At 32.5% G+C, this 13,560-nt stretch overlaps 2 protein-coding genes across 2 annotated transcripts; both read right to left on the bottom strand.

Annotated features, from left to right (window-relative positions):
* Positions 1–473: 473 nt before the first annotated feature.
* Positions 474–2,512, bottom strand: LOC107612543 (psbP domain-containing protein 2, chloroplastic). The gene is made up of 3 exons (XM_088497159.1): positions 2,079–2,512; positions 1,416–1,571; positions 474–764 (listed from the first exon to the last, which is right to left on the bottom strand). The coding sequence occupies exons 1-3, from the start codon at positions 2,394–2,396 to the stop codon at positions 510–512; spliced, it is 729 nt and encodes a 242-aa protein (XP_088353285.1). The 5' UTR covers positions 2,397–2,512; the 3' UTR covers positions 474–509.
* A 1,131-nt stretch (positions 2,513–3,643) lies between these two features.
* Positions 3,644–11,954, bottom strand: LOC107612542 (Beta-glucosidase, GBA2 type family protein). Its single transcript, XM_016314230.3, has 20 exons — positions 11,594–11,954; positions 11,402–11,469; positions 10,783–10,887; positions 10,340–10,396; positions 10,161–10,231; positions 9,707–9,806; positions 9,018–9,088; positions 8,807–8,907; positions 8,628–8,728; positions 8,489–8,542; positions 8,321–8,373; positions 8,187–8,225; positions 7,964–8,108; positions 6,962–7,143; positions 6,826–6,893; positions 6,497–6,569; positions 6,366–6,427; positions 5,308–6,220; positions 4,709–4,999; positions 3,644–4,147 (listed from the first exon to the last, which is right to left on the bottom strand). Exons 1-20 carry the CDS (start codon positions 11,598–11,600, stop codon positions 3,865–3,867), a joined length of 2,844 nt encoding a protein of 947 aa, XP_016169716.1. The 5' UTR covers positions 11,601–11,954; the 3' UTR covers positions 3,644–3,864.
* Positions 11,955–13,560: the final 1,606 nt, after the last annotated feature.

Genomic DNA, 13,560 nt, shown 5'->3' with positions numbered 1-13,560 from the left:
TGACACTCTTACTTACACAGCTAACTATATCCAAAATTCAAACTATGATTTAACCAACAATATTTCTGAGCCAAAATATTTAGATTTCGGTTTACAGTTACATAACTACGTGTTTTTTTCGCCTTCTTCATAAATAGCTTAAGGGAGGAAGGATAAGTGGAAAGCGTAAGTCTATGCCTATGAATTAAACCTAGTTGAGATCTCGTTAACTATAATCTTCTAAAAATAATTTGTTCATGCAATCAACGTTTTTATCTTTGTTGAAAATAATTACACACCTACTGCAGTATTTTCTCTTTTGAAAAGATATAATGTTCAACTGTTCAAGTAATATGTAGCTATGTAAGTTAAAACATAGTGATATAAAATCTATACACTAGAATTTCAGTCTGGTTGATTTTTATGACTTTCAACCAAGACTGAACATAAATCAGTTGCCATATTTTAAGAACCAAAACTCAAGAGAGGGAGAATAATCAGAGAAGAAATGAGATATTCATTTCAAAGTTTTAAGCTGCTGCATTAAAGGAATGGAGAACTTGCTCTAAAATCATTCTTTTATATGGTTCAAGAGGATTCTCTGGTTTATCAGAATGAACAATGTTAAGAAGATAGAGTTTCTTTGAGGTCACAAATGCTGCAGAAAATATCCTCTTCTTTCCTCCACGAGTACTATCAATGGTATATTCAAATTCATAAATTTGCAAACCTCCATTTCCTGATCTTTCTGAAGCTGCAATTAATTCAGCTTCCTTTGTACTTTCCTGAATATGAGGAGAATAATACACACAAGTTCAAATAATATACAGTCACATAGACATTTGATTATCCCCTAGGATCAAAGAAAATTATGAACACAGAAGGAACATTTCACTATTTCAGAGAAATAAGCTTTTTGCCTTCTTACTTTAGTTGTTAAATGCATAGCAAACTATATGTAATGGCCATTATTCCTTTTGTCATAAATATGGAAGCAATGTTTCACTAACATCTATGATCATTGCTACTTTTGATTTAATTAAATAAAGATCAACGAAGAATCTACTATGGATAAAAATAAATAGTTATAGGGAGGAATACTTTAGAGGCTTAGATCACAAGTGAGGTGCCAATAGTTTGTGATAGGAAGGGAAGGTTCTAGAGTCCTTTTTATTATATAATGTAATGAAAGAAACAGAGAAGACAATTTTAGCCAATTAGTTAGTTTAGCCTTTAGTGTCTTGGTGCTTAGTATTAGCAAAATGATGTTCACAACAGAGTCAAACTAATCCAGGGTAAATCTTTCAGCTCATTCTTCCTTGCTTATGTTGTTATGCTACAAGTACAGGGAGATTGTTCTAATCAATATCATCAACACTTGACTCAAATTTTGCATTGGTCATAGAAAGTTCCAGCAATGGAAACAAGAACCTTACCTTACGCCTTTCTGCTTGTAAAAGCTTATCAGCTACAAACTCGGGGCTCCCAAAGTCTCCAAGATTTGCAAGACGAACTGGGTTCACGACAACCCCAATGTTGTTGCTCCCCATACTTGCATCTTGAAACAGAGCAGTTGCCCCAGCTTTATCAACCTATTCATTGCAAACCAGAGCAGCAAAGATGTTACAATGTAAATGGAAAGTGTTGTAATTTGGCGGGAATAAATAACTACTTTTTACGAAATATGATGTTCAGTTTCATCCAATACTATTATTCCATTTCCATTTCATCTAAGTTTAAATTTTATGCATTTTCAATGCAAAATTCTTCTAAATTAATATCAAATCAAACTATTGCTATATAGATAAAACAAAAAGTGGTTAACTTCTACACCTCAATCTCAACAAGAAACCAATTTGATCTATGCAACAGCACACGATTAAATGTCTGTGTAAAAGAGTTACACACTAACAGCTAGATTTTAACTCAATATTTTACCTACCTCATTCCATTTCCATTTAACTCTATTGAATCATTTTCCAACACATCATACCAAACAGAGAGGAAAACATACGCAATTCTTCACAGTAGAAAAAGCTTATCAAAGATTAAGGTTAATAATAAGTTTGAATTCTAAGAAAATGGGTAAATAATTTTACCTTAGTCCAAGAAGAGGGTATAAGAAGAGTGAAACCTTCCTTGGAATCAGTGTATCTGTGAAGCTCCAAGTCCAACTCTTGAGCCATCAACAATGCACCACTAGTGTTTGATAAATTGCTCGAAAGAAAAGTTGTGAGAAGAAGAGCAAGATTGAGCTTCCTCTTAGTAAAAAATGTTGAGAAATGCAGGATGTGGTTGTTGTGAGGTTCATTGTGAAGAATGCAGGTAGCAGAATTGAAAAAGGGGATTGAGAAGAAGATTCTGGAAGAAGAGTGTTGTGAATGGTGGAGAAGAGTGAAGCAAGTTTTCAAAGCCATTGGAATTCAATTGGAAAGTCCAATGTGTTGGGTTTCGTTGGTCACAGGGATATCAGAAGTTCAGAACGTTAAGCGTCGTTAATCGTTATCCATACTCCATTTGGGTTAAAGGGGGAAAAAAGGTAAGTACTTAAATAAATAAATAAATAAATTGAACTCATTTGTTACCGTTATTTTTATTAGTAGTTTCAACTTTCAACAAAGGTCACATATGTGGTTTGAAATCCCAACCGGTCATTAAATCGGTAGAATTAGATGTTCAAAAATTCAATCATAATTCAACTAGGATTTAATTGGATATAGGGGTGGCAACAGGGCGGGTAGGGGCGGGTTTTTGCTCTACCCGACCTTGCCCCGCCCTACAGAAAACCCGCATCGAACCCGCCCCGCCCTACACGCGGGTTGTAAAATGTTAAACCCTAACCAGTTCCTGCGGGTACCCGCCCCACCCCTACCCGCCCCTATAATTATTAAATCCAACAAATAAAATTAAATTTTAAAAATTATATAACCACCATTTACATACATAATATAAATTAAAGTAAAAATTTATATATAATAAAATATTATTAATCATTTTACTAATTATTTTATACATGTTACATATATTATATATTAAAAATATATATATTTACATATATATTATATATACCGGGGCGGGTAGGGGCGGGTTCAACCTAAACCCGACCCCGCCCCGCCCCGCCCAAGAACCCGCCCCGTTAAAACCCGCCCCGGTGCGGGGGCGGGTAATTACCCGCCCCGAGCGGGTAGGGACGGAGTGGGTACCCGCGGGTTCGGGTAGTGTTGCCACCCCTAATTGGATATAATAAAATAATATATTAATAGATAAAAATTCTTTTTTTTAAAAATTATTTTTTTGTAGTTTATTATTTTAAACTGTTTAACTTCTAAAATACTATATCAGTCTGATTAATTAATTAATTTTTTTATTTTTAATTAATTCTTTGTCAAACGATTTTCATGTTAAATTTTATGTTAAATCGAACTAATTTGATAACTAATTCTTGATTAACAGGGTGAAATAAATTAATTTTCGTTCTTTCTTTTATAATATCGAGTTATATTTTCTTAATAAAAAAATATAATATGCTTAAGCTCCTTATGTAATATTAATATACTCCGTGTGTTGACATAATATATATTTAATATTATAATTACTCAATACACTCTTGCATATTACTACAGATAAATTAAAAAAAAATTGCTATTACAATTCAGCCTCCTACAAATTGTTCCACCATGAAAATTTTGAAAAATACAATAAAATTCAATAACGGTGTGTTACACAAAATCCTGGTCTATATCTAAAAAAAATCAGTCAAAATAATTCTATAAAAAGAGTTTGATAAGTTTAAATTATTTTATCTTTTAATGCAAAAGATTATTTTCATTTACATTATTGCATTCTTTTGGTGCATTGCATAAGTTTAAATCTAATAATCTTTTATTACAACATCCTCTTGCAAGTAGAATCATATATAAGCTGCCATAAACTTCTTGGTGCTTTCTCATCCTTAGTCTTTAGAAGACGTGCAACTTTGCAAAAACCAGCATGGTATCTTGACAAAGACAAATCATCATCCTTCACATCAACCTTAATCTCGCGCCACGTGTGCTTATTTGGTCTCGATAATGCCCACTGCATTGCCCATATGGCTAAAGGGCGCATGTAACACATAGATCTGTATCTATCGTTAATGTCCCATGCTTCAGGAGTTTGGAAAGCATAACTGTTGATTCAACAGAAGAATGAACCTTTAATAACTATTTCTTAAAGAATACATGATAAAACACAAAAAACTTTATTTTGAGTTATTTTGTTGACTAATATCTGAATTAATTTTTAGAAAGTATTTAATTAAAACATTTTAATTTTCAGTTAAATTTAATTACTAAATCAGTTTTCAAATTTTAGATTATTTGTCTATATAAAAAAATTAATTTAAAAATTTTAAAAGATGGTTATGTCTTTATTAAATAATGATTGTTTAATTCTTTGTCAAAATATGACTTGAAAATTTATTCATCTAAAAAAATAAAGAGTTAGAGACTAATTTGATTAAAATTTGTTGAGAATTAAAATATTGACTAAAAATTGCATTACTCTTGTGTTACATGACATAATGGACTAATCAAGAAAGAAAAAGAAAGTTAAGTTTCTTATCAAAGAAATCCGTTGGTAAAATTAAAACCTTCTGATTCTGTGGTTAAAGCTTACTTTGTTATCAACTTGAGGCTATAATTTTCCAAAAGTTTAAGTATCAAGAGGATAGAGTAATAAGGTACTATACCCAAGTCCATCCTTGGACCATGCAGCTTCATATACTCCATTTGCAGTTTGGAATGCCATGTCAATCATGTCTTCCTGGATCATTGTTGCAGCTACGGCATATGTAACCCCTGACCATATTTCTTGCGACTGCATCGATGACATGTCAACTTCTCCGTTAGGTAACATCCCATTTATAGCGCCGCGGCTTCCACCCTTAAATTTCATAACATTGTAATCATAAACCATTTGAAGCGAACTTTTAGCTTTTTTTTCTTCAACAATTGGCAAAAGACCACATGCTCTTGCATACCTGAAAAACAATAAGTAAGAATTATCAATTTCATTGTAAGTATAATGAAGAGGAAGCTACATATGCAAATAATTGAAGATAAAACCAAAGACTGAATTATATGCATAACAAACTCTACAACATTGTTTATATTCTTCCAGTTTTTGCTGATTTAAGTTATCTTTCTGAAGTTATTCTTATAGAATAATTCAATTGAAGTTACTGGCATATGCACATATGTTGTTAATCTAACAAACCTACTTCACAAGTTGCACCAATGGAAATAAAGCATGCAAATAAGGCATAGTTTCCAGAAGAAGAAAAACAACCATTGTCCAGCTAATTGATCAGCTTGAATGGATGAACTATTACTCCCACCACTGCTATCATAATTGAAGTATGAACCATTCCATAATTTCTCATATACACTTTTGGCTTTCTGGAACTTGAGCCAAAAATACTCCTCAGAGCCCTTGTCACCAACTTCACGTGCCAAGGCTGCAGCTGCCTGAAGTGCCGCAACCCAAAGTCCACCACTATATGCACTCACACCAGATACAGACCATGTGTCATAAGTTTGATCAGGGAAGCCTTCATTCTCAATCATTCCGTCGCCATCCTTGTCGAATTGGTCCATATAAGCAATTGCAATGTAAACAGCTGGCCAAACAGCTCTTGCAAACTTCTTGTCTCCGGTGGCAACTACATCCCTATAACACTGGAGAACAAATTTTGGATTCAAGTCTTTCCACCTATCTGTGTTATGAAGATTATAGCCATTTATTTCAAACCATGGATCATTGACTCCAATATCATGAGGAACAGCACCAAGAACCTTTCTACGAACCATTCGGCCATCAACTAGAGTTTGCCTTTTTTCAGGATCATGCATCATTACTGCTGCAGCAAAGTCTCTTTGGACACTGAGTTCAAGTTTTGGAAAAAGCATGACCAGTGCAAAAGATGAGTAAAAATGAACATCAAAGGTATTCCACATTGGATACTCGATGCCTTCAAGATAAAGAAATTGACCGATGTTTTCTTCCCCTTCTTGAAGCAAATTTACTCCATATGCTGACTTTGATGCAGTTGGAGTGTGTATAGAGCTAAATCTTTCAAGAATGTTAATAGCAGTATCACTCTGGGGCGATAAATTTGGACTCTCTAAATCATATATGAACCCATCCAGCGAAAATTTTCTTTCCCCTAAGCTAGCTGAACTATGCACCGGACCTAAACCATCTGCGAAACAGAGAATAATGTCACAAATTGATGACCGAGAAAGTCATAACTCATACCACAGAATCATAGAGAGTCTGAAAAGTTTTAAAGCAAATAAACATGGCTTAATTAGCTAATATATAATACCCAAGTTTTAGAGAAATACCTGTCCAAATTGTGAACCCAGAATTCAGATAGTACAGCTCATTCAAAAGGGTTGTAGGGTACCTGCACAACTCTGAATGCTTCAGAATTTTTAAAGTACAAGAAGAAAGTTAATAAAGAACTGAGCATTACCACTCAGGAAGTCTCTTGTCTTCAAGGATTGGTCTTTGCCAGTCTTCAATCTGAACCTCCCATTGCCGGTGCCCTATGTCACCAATTCATAGAAGCTTTAGTAAGTTATTCATGAATTCTATTAGGCTATTAGCAATTATAACTATGGTGCATGCTTTGGGAAATCATCTAAATTTTGACATCAAAGAAAGAATAGAAAAGAAAAGAGAAAATTTTATCCATAGTCTGGCTCTCCAAAAATAATCTATGGATAATTCTCAATATTGAGTTTAGAAGCAATCCCAACCATACAAATACAAAATATAATGTATCTCATCAAAGAGTATTACCGATAATAGCATCGTGCGCAATCTTTGCAGCTGCATCCCCATTAGTACCATAGAATTTAGTGTAACGCCTGTTAAGTTTCGTTAGTTAAGCATAGTCTTCAGACAGGAAATTTTATACAAGTTTTCTACAGCCAACCTGTTGTAAACCCTTCCTGCCGGAAACTTGACTTCAGGGCAGTCCCATGCTAGTGAAAATGTGACGGTACGTTGAGCATCTGAAGGAATAGTAAGAGTTGCTGCAACAGCTGCTCCAATTGATGATCCTGGTTCTGAAGGCATGGCAGTTTCAGCGAAATTCAGGCGGTCAAAAGACCCATGCTAAAAAGACAAATAGTACTAATTCAGTTCAGTGAAATATAATAAGTATATTGGTTACAGAAAGGTCAAAGGTTAATATCATGCTGTAACCGACATCTTTCGAAGAGCTTTCTAAAGAAAATCACAGATTAGCATATTATCACCACATGAACCAAAATACAAATGATTAAATTTCGTAAGGACAAAGGACAATGTAAATACAAGCTACACATCAACAAAAAAAGCGGGGGGGGGGGGGGGGAGATGGGGTGGGGAGAAGAAGAAAAAGGCAACAAAAGCTGAAAAAACAGCATTACAATCTGCATCATGATATCTTCATTTACTCAGCCATTATGATATGATGAGAAGTACTATGATATAAATTACGAAGTAACAAACCCTATTTTTCAAAAATACTAGAATCCTAAACATACTAAAATAAAGATTAAAATGGTGTAATGTAAGAAAATATAAAAAACCAATCGTAAAAGATCGCCTTAAGATATTACAAGATACATCATTTTAAGAGTTCAAAAGGGGTAATTCTTTAAGCTTACAATATTCTGAAACAGTGATGCTTGACGGGACTTGAAGTCTTCAACATTGTAATTGTCATAATTGAAAAGAAGAAATTTATGACACCCAAATAAATGATAAAAGAAAATAAAGAAAAATCCAAGTGCTTGTCTTATATAATGCTTAGAAGCTAGAAGAGAATAATTGGCTTTATCCAGCAGAAGAAAACATGACGGAACCAATAACTTAATATAACAAAGACAATGAATAAATAGTTTTCAAGTTTCAATGAAATATTGTGAAAAATTATAGGTTGTCTCTTAACCTGTTTAATTTCATTCCACATATCCTTAGCCGAGATACCCTTGTGAGCACCAGATATAACAAAGACAGGACATTCTGATATATGCACATCTTCAGTCTCCTCTGCTGCAATTGCAAATGTGACAGGAGACCGCTCATTCGTAGTCCTATCGTATCAACTAAATTAATTGATAAATTCCAAAATTATTTATCATTCAAAAGTACAGTAAGGGTTAAGGCTTTACTTGTGATGTAGAAGAACACCATGCACTCTGTCATTCACCCTAGCATGACATAATATGTATCTTGAATGTTAGAATAAAAAGCAATCAAATGGGAGATTTTCACAAAGAAGGTGAACAAGTCACAAATTTCTTACATCTTTGAATTAAAATGATCGCCAGTAAACTCAGAAAGTCCTCCAACAGAATTCTAAATGCATACATCAATTGCTTGCATTAAGTGCCCCAAGGGCCAAGGATAGGATAAAAAACTAAAACACCAAGAGTGTAATAGCAATTAATAGTCACAAAAAAGTTTCACTTACAGTCCATGTGAAAAGCAAGGTGACATCTGCTGTTGTTTTTCCAAAATTATTTAACTGCATAAATAACATTCATTGCTTATTAAGAGCAACATATGTATCAAATTCTAACTAAAAAGAAATTGAAGTGACTCTTGCCTACCACAAAAGTGAAAACTGATGCAGGAAAGCTACTCTCCTTGTAATTATGGGGTATAATAGGTGAGATCTGACGACAAACTATTCTCAGTGCTGGATCAGGTTCTGCATTTGGAACAAAATTATAGAGGAGATAATCAATGTAAAGGATAAGCTATTGAAATACATACTACCGTATTTTACCTTCATATATTGTCCAAGCCCTTGGGTACAATGCATGATATGTGGATTTGTCACCACTCAGATTCCAATCCCATGATTGAATTCCTGACACTGGGTTTTCTCTGAATGAAATTGAAGTAAATTTTTTTCAAGAAATTAATTTACAAGAATAAGATTAAGAAAATGATAAATTAGTAACTGGTAATTTACAAGGCAATCTATAAATGTTTACTTTAATATATCTGGCTTCCCTGCACATAGTACACTCGAATATTTTTCACCACTTGGACGTGAAACAAATACCTGATAGTAAGCAAAGAAATAAATTTGGTTATGAATGTCCTTTTTCTTGATAAACAAACTATTATCAACCTTAAAGTACATTGTAATTGATATTTAAGGTTCAAACAAGATTGTAAGAGACATAAATCTGGTTCCAAAACCAATATGTACTATGTTCTTGCAAGATGTCCAACCTTGGACTAAGTAATTCTTTATAATGTTATGGATTCATGATGTGTTCTGTTGTCAGCATCACATTATTCACTTATGCTTTCCTCTACAATTAAAGCTTCTGGGGCTTATTGTGAGGAGGCATGTCAAACATTCAAACATAGTGATCAATCTTTCATGATAACATATCTCAAGGTATAGTTATTTTTATGGGGAATGGATTCTCTCATCTGATATTTATACAAAAGCTTATTGTTGGTGAATATTGACTGTTATGAAAATGGGGCCAAGACAAGCCATGTAACTTGTAACAAGAAAAGATCAATGGTATATATAGCAGATTAAATAAACATAAATGTAAACGATATTGTAAGATCGAGAAGATTTTGCCACTATTGTCAAGATTTTACCCAGATATATATAGCAGCACTGTAATCTTTGTGATAAGATAGATTCAAGCAAACTTACTGAAAATTGATTTGCTAAAACTGGTTTATCTTCACATTTTACAGGGAATAGTTGCCAACGTTGAAATTCACCCCTGTAACTTCTTCCAATGCTTCCTGAACTGTAGAACAAATTGTTGGCAGCAAAATTTAATGCACAAAATGATTCAAACAATGTTCTGGACATACTCAAATCAAACAAATATTACAGGGCCACTAATGGCATTAACATGACTTCATTTTGTTTTAAGGCAGAAATAATTAGAAACCGAACTCTACTATACCAATCCCATAATTTTTTATGCATGTAACTAGTAAACTGCTAATGTATAAAATTTTTCCTCCCAAGCAAATATAATTTGTTAATTTGTATTGGTGACCTGATTCGTTCAATATGTACAAGTAGAAATATACAAATACGAAAAGGCTGATTAATGTAGAAAATTTGAAGCTTATTTTTTGGATTGAAGACCTACCCAATGCCACCTAAAGGAACACCATGACAAGATGTCACATGACGCTTAGCAAAAGGGTCCATCATTCCTTCCTAAGACATGCAGAAACAGAGAAAAGCAGCAAGCAATTCAAGAAACGTGATCAGAAAAACATTTTATTAGGACAAATCAAGATGAGATGGAACACAAAAGATGATTACCCTTCCTCTGGCTGCTTCTTCCCGGACATGGCGCCATAGCCGAAAACCTATTGGAGCCTATAAATACAGATATCATATCAGGATTGCTATATATATCAAAAACCATTATGTCCTTAACTTTTAAGTGTACTACAGCCATAAGCAAACATATTTAACCATAGAGTTTACATGTTACATTCTCAATATAGAAAGTACCAACGTATTTTAGCAGGGAATTCACATTGAAAAGCCTTGCTCTATAATAGGAATAAAGAACTTCAGTAAAAACTAATACTGAAGTTTCTTTGTATGAGTTTGATGGTGAAAAAAAAATACTCTTGACATGTTGAGCACGACTAACAACAGTTAAGTCCATGAATAAAATTATAGATGACATGATATATGTGGACAATTCAAATGCATGAAAGGATTATATACATCTATTATCTCCCTAGAAGGCTTACCAGACGGATAATCTCTTTCAAAGATACGTTGAATTCTAGCGGAGTATTTCCTGCAGTATTCAATTTGCGCTGCCAGGTAAGTCCTGCAGGTTTCCCTGGGTCAACCTTACTCAAGGCACAAAACAGGTGTCAGAATCAGATACTAGAAATGATGTTTGATACAAAATCTCTAATGAAATCTTAAATCCTTAAATATGAGAACATTTGTTCTTTGATCCAGTAGCAAAGGCAATCAAGCCTCCACTCAAAGGACTCATTGTTATTGCATGACTATGAGGAGCCACAAACAACTCTTAGATAAGCATTCATATACCTCTACTTACCCTTTGAAGCTTTTAGAAGAGATAACCAAAAGGTTTAGTGTTTGTTTCCACCATTCATTTAAATAAAGATAGAATTTCAGCGTAACGCAAACTAAACCTATGCTAATTGATGCAGTGATGCTTCAGTTTCAGGCAAAAACAGAAGGCGTATTAGATATATAACTATTCATGTATCTAACTGTAGCAATAGTAGGCAAATTACGCAAGGAGAGAACATGAAAATTCAAATGGAATGGATATGAGCTAAGTAAATTGATTGAATCCCAGGCTAAGCAGCAAGCAAAAACAAACTCTACCTTGACTTTCGAAGATTTGACCGTTCCATGTTCATCTTCTTCGACAAAACCATTCTCTATGACATTCTCTGTATTACACAATATTCCATAATTGCAGGCAACAACCTCAGCTAAGAATTCAAGATAATAAGAACATAAAACATTAAAGCTTTAACTTTTAAAAAAAATAATAAAAAGTTCAACATATAGAACCTTGCATGGTTGATGATCAGCAATGCGAAATGCAAATAGCAGCTAGTGATGATCGAGAGGAGTGAACAGAACAGAAGAGAGCAAAGTCAATGCAGACCTGATGAGGCTGATGATGGAAGACGAAGAATATTAGTATTAGAACGCAGTATTAATTAATAATAATTATTCTATTGTATTAATATGAATATGATTTGCGATTATATAATATGCGTTTGTAATGAGTAAACTGTAATTGTTTATATATTGGAAGAAGCAGAGGGAAGAGTTAGTTGGTAAGTGGCGTATGAATTGAAAGAGAGAATTGAGAAAATGAGATCCAATAGTTTTGGCATTTTGGGTAATAATCTTTGACCTGACGCGCGCACACACGGAAAATGGAAAAGTATTAATTAAGAGAGAAAGAGAGAGTGAGAAAGCGACTTTAAGAACAGGTGGACAAATCCTCCCCACCTGATATAATTGGAGTTAGCCGGTGTTGTTCGTTTGGATGTCGTTAATGGGAATAGATCCTCTCTATTTTTTTAATAATTGAGGGAGTAAAGTGTAATCTCTCACCATTAATTTTATAAGTAGGACCAAAAATAAATATGAGAGAGAGAGTAATGAAGGATTAGAAATCATACTTTACATTGTCAATTTTTTTTAACAATTGAAAAGATCTATTCCCGTTACTGAATAAAATAATAAAAAAAGTCTCACGTTCAGTATTTTTATTAAAATTTAGTCGGTATTTAATTATTAAAAAAATTGTGTAATTTAGTATAATTAAATATAATTTTATACTATTAAAAATATTAATGATAATTAACTGATGACTATAAATTAAAAAATGTATTGATCCTCTAGCACTATAATAAAATAATGATAATAAATATTTTTATTTTTAAAATTTTGTAAAAAAAATAATAAATGTAAGAGTTAAAAGCAATAAATATTTTTTTATAAATTTTTAATTTTAGTGTTTTTTATTTTTAAAATTTTGTAAAAAAATACTGTAAAAAAATATTTGTTTGATTTGTATTTTTACTCTTTGTTTTCATAATTTTGTAAAACTAATTAAAAAAATTGTTCTCACTCTTTTAGTACAAAAGTAAAAAATAAAGAATATTGAAAAAAAATGCAAGCCAAATAGCTCATAAAAGAACTATTTTTTGAAGGTCATTTAGAACTAAATAATTTCAGAAAAAATCCTTTTACAAAAATTAGAGAAGCCTTCGTGCATTCTATTTGAATATTTTAATTTGGTGAGGAACTTTTGTATATTTTTAATGTATCATCGTTAGAAAATTTGTACTAGGACATATCCAAAACTAATCACTATCTTATCTTAATGATAAAGTATATTGTAAATATTAATAATTTTTTACATTATCATTTGCTTTTAACATTCAGTCCCAAAATTGAGATTTCATAGTATATTCGTATTGGAATTATTAGAACATTATACTTTAATAACTTTCAAGCTAAAAACATGGTAATTAATAACCACAACTTTATCTCCATTAGAACTTAATAAAAAATAAAAATCAGTAGAAAACTAGAAATACTGCATAATTATAACATTATGTTGTATATAACTAACAATTATAGGGTCAGTAAATGATGTTAACTAATCTATGAAATTTTAATTTTTTTTTTTTTTAGGAACTGAAATACGTATTAACTCCGAAATCTAACACCAATTAATAAGTATGCATGATAAAAAAATTTCACAAATCTTGTTAGGTAAGGTTTAGCATGTGGTTGAAATGACCTAACTAATATGCGTGTTATAGACTTATAGTATTTGTATTAGAAATTAAAAAAAAAAAAAAAAAGATATTTCCAATCATAGATAGTGATAATGTAAGCTAGTTAGTTGAAACCTATTCCGCATCATTAATGAGAAATTGACTATTAAATTTGAATAAAAGAAAGATAGAGCCATAGAGGAAGAGAGTAGAGGAAGAAAAAAACTTCCCCCATAA

The sequence above is a fragment of the Arachis ipaensis genome, chromosome B8, assembly GCF_059453495.1.
Source record: "Arachis ipaensis isolate K30076 ecotype BB chromosome B8, ASM5945349v1, whole genome shotgun sequence".
Classification (NCBI taxonomy): domain Eukaryota; kingdom Viridiplantae; phylum Streptophyta; class Magnoliopsida; order Fabales; family Fabaceae; genus Arachis; species Arachis ipaensis.
The sequence above is the reverse complement of the archived record's forward strand: the minus strand, read 5'-3'. Positions and strand labels throughout refer to the sequence as shown.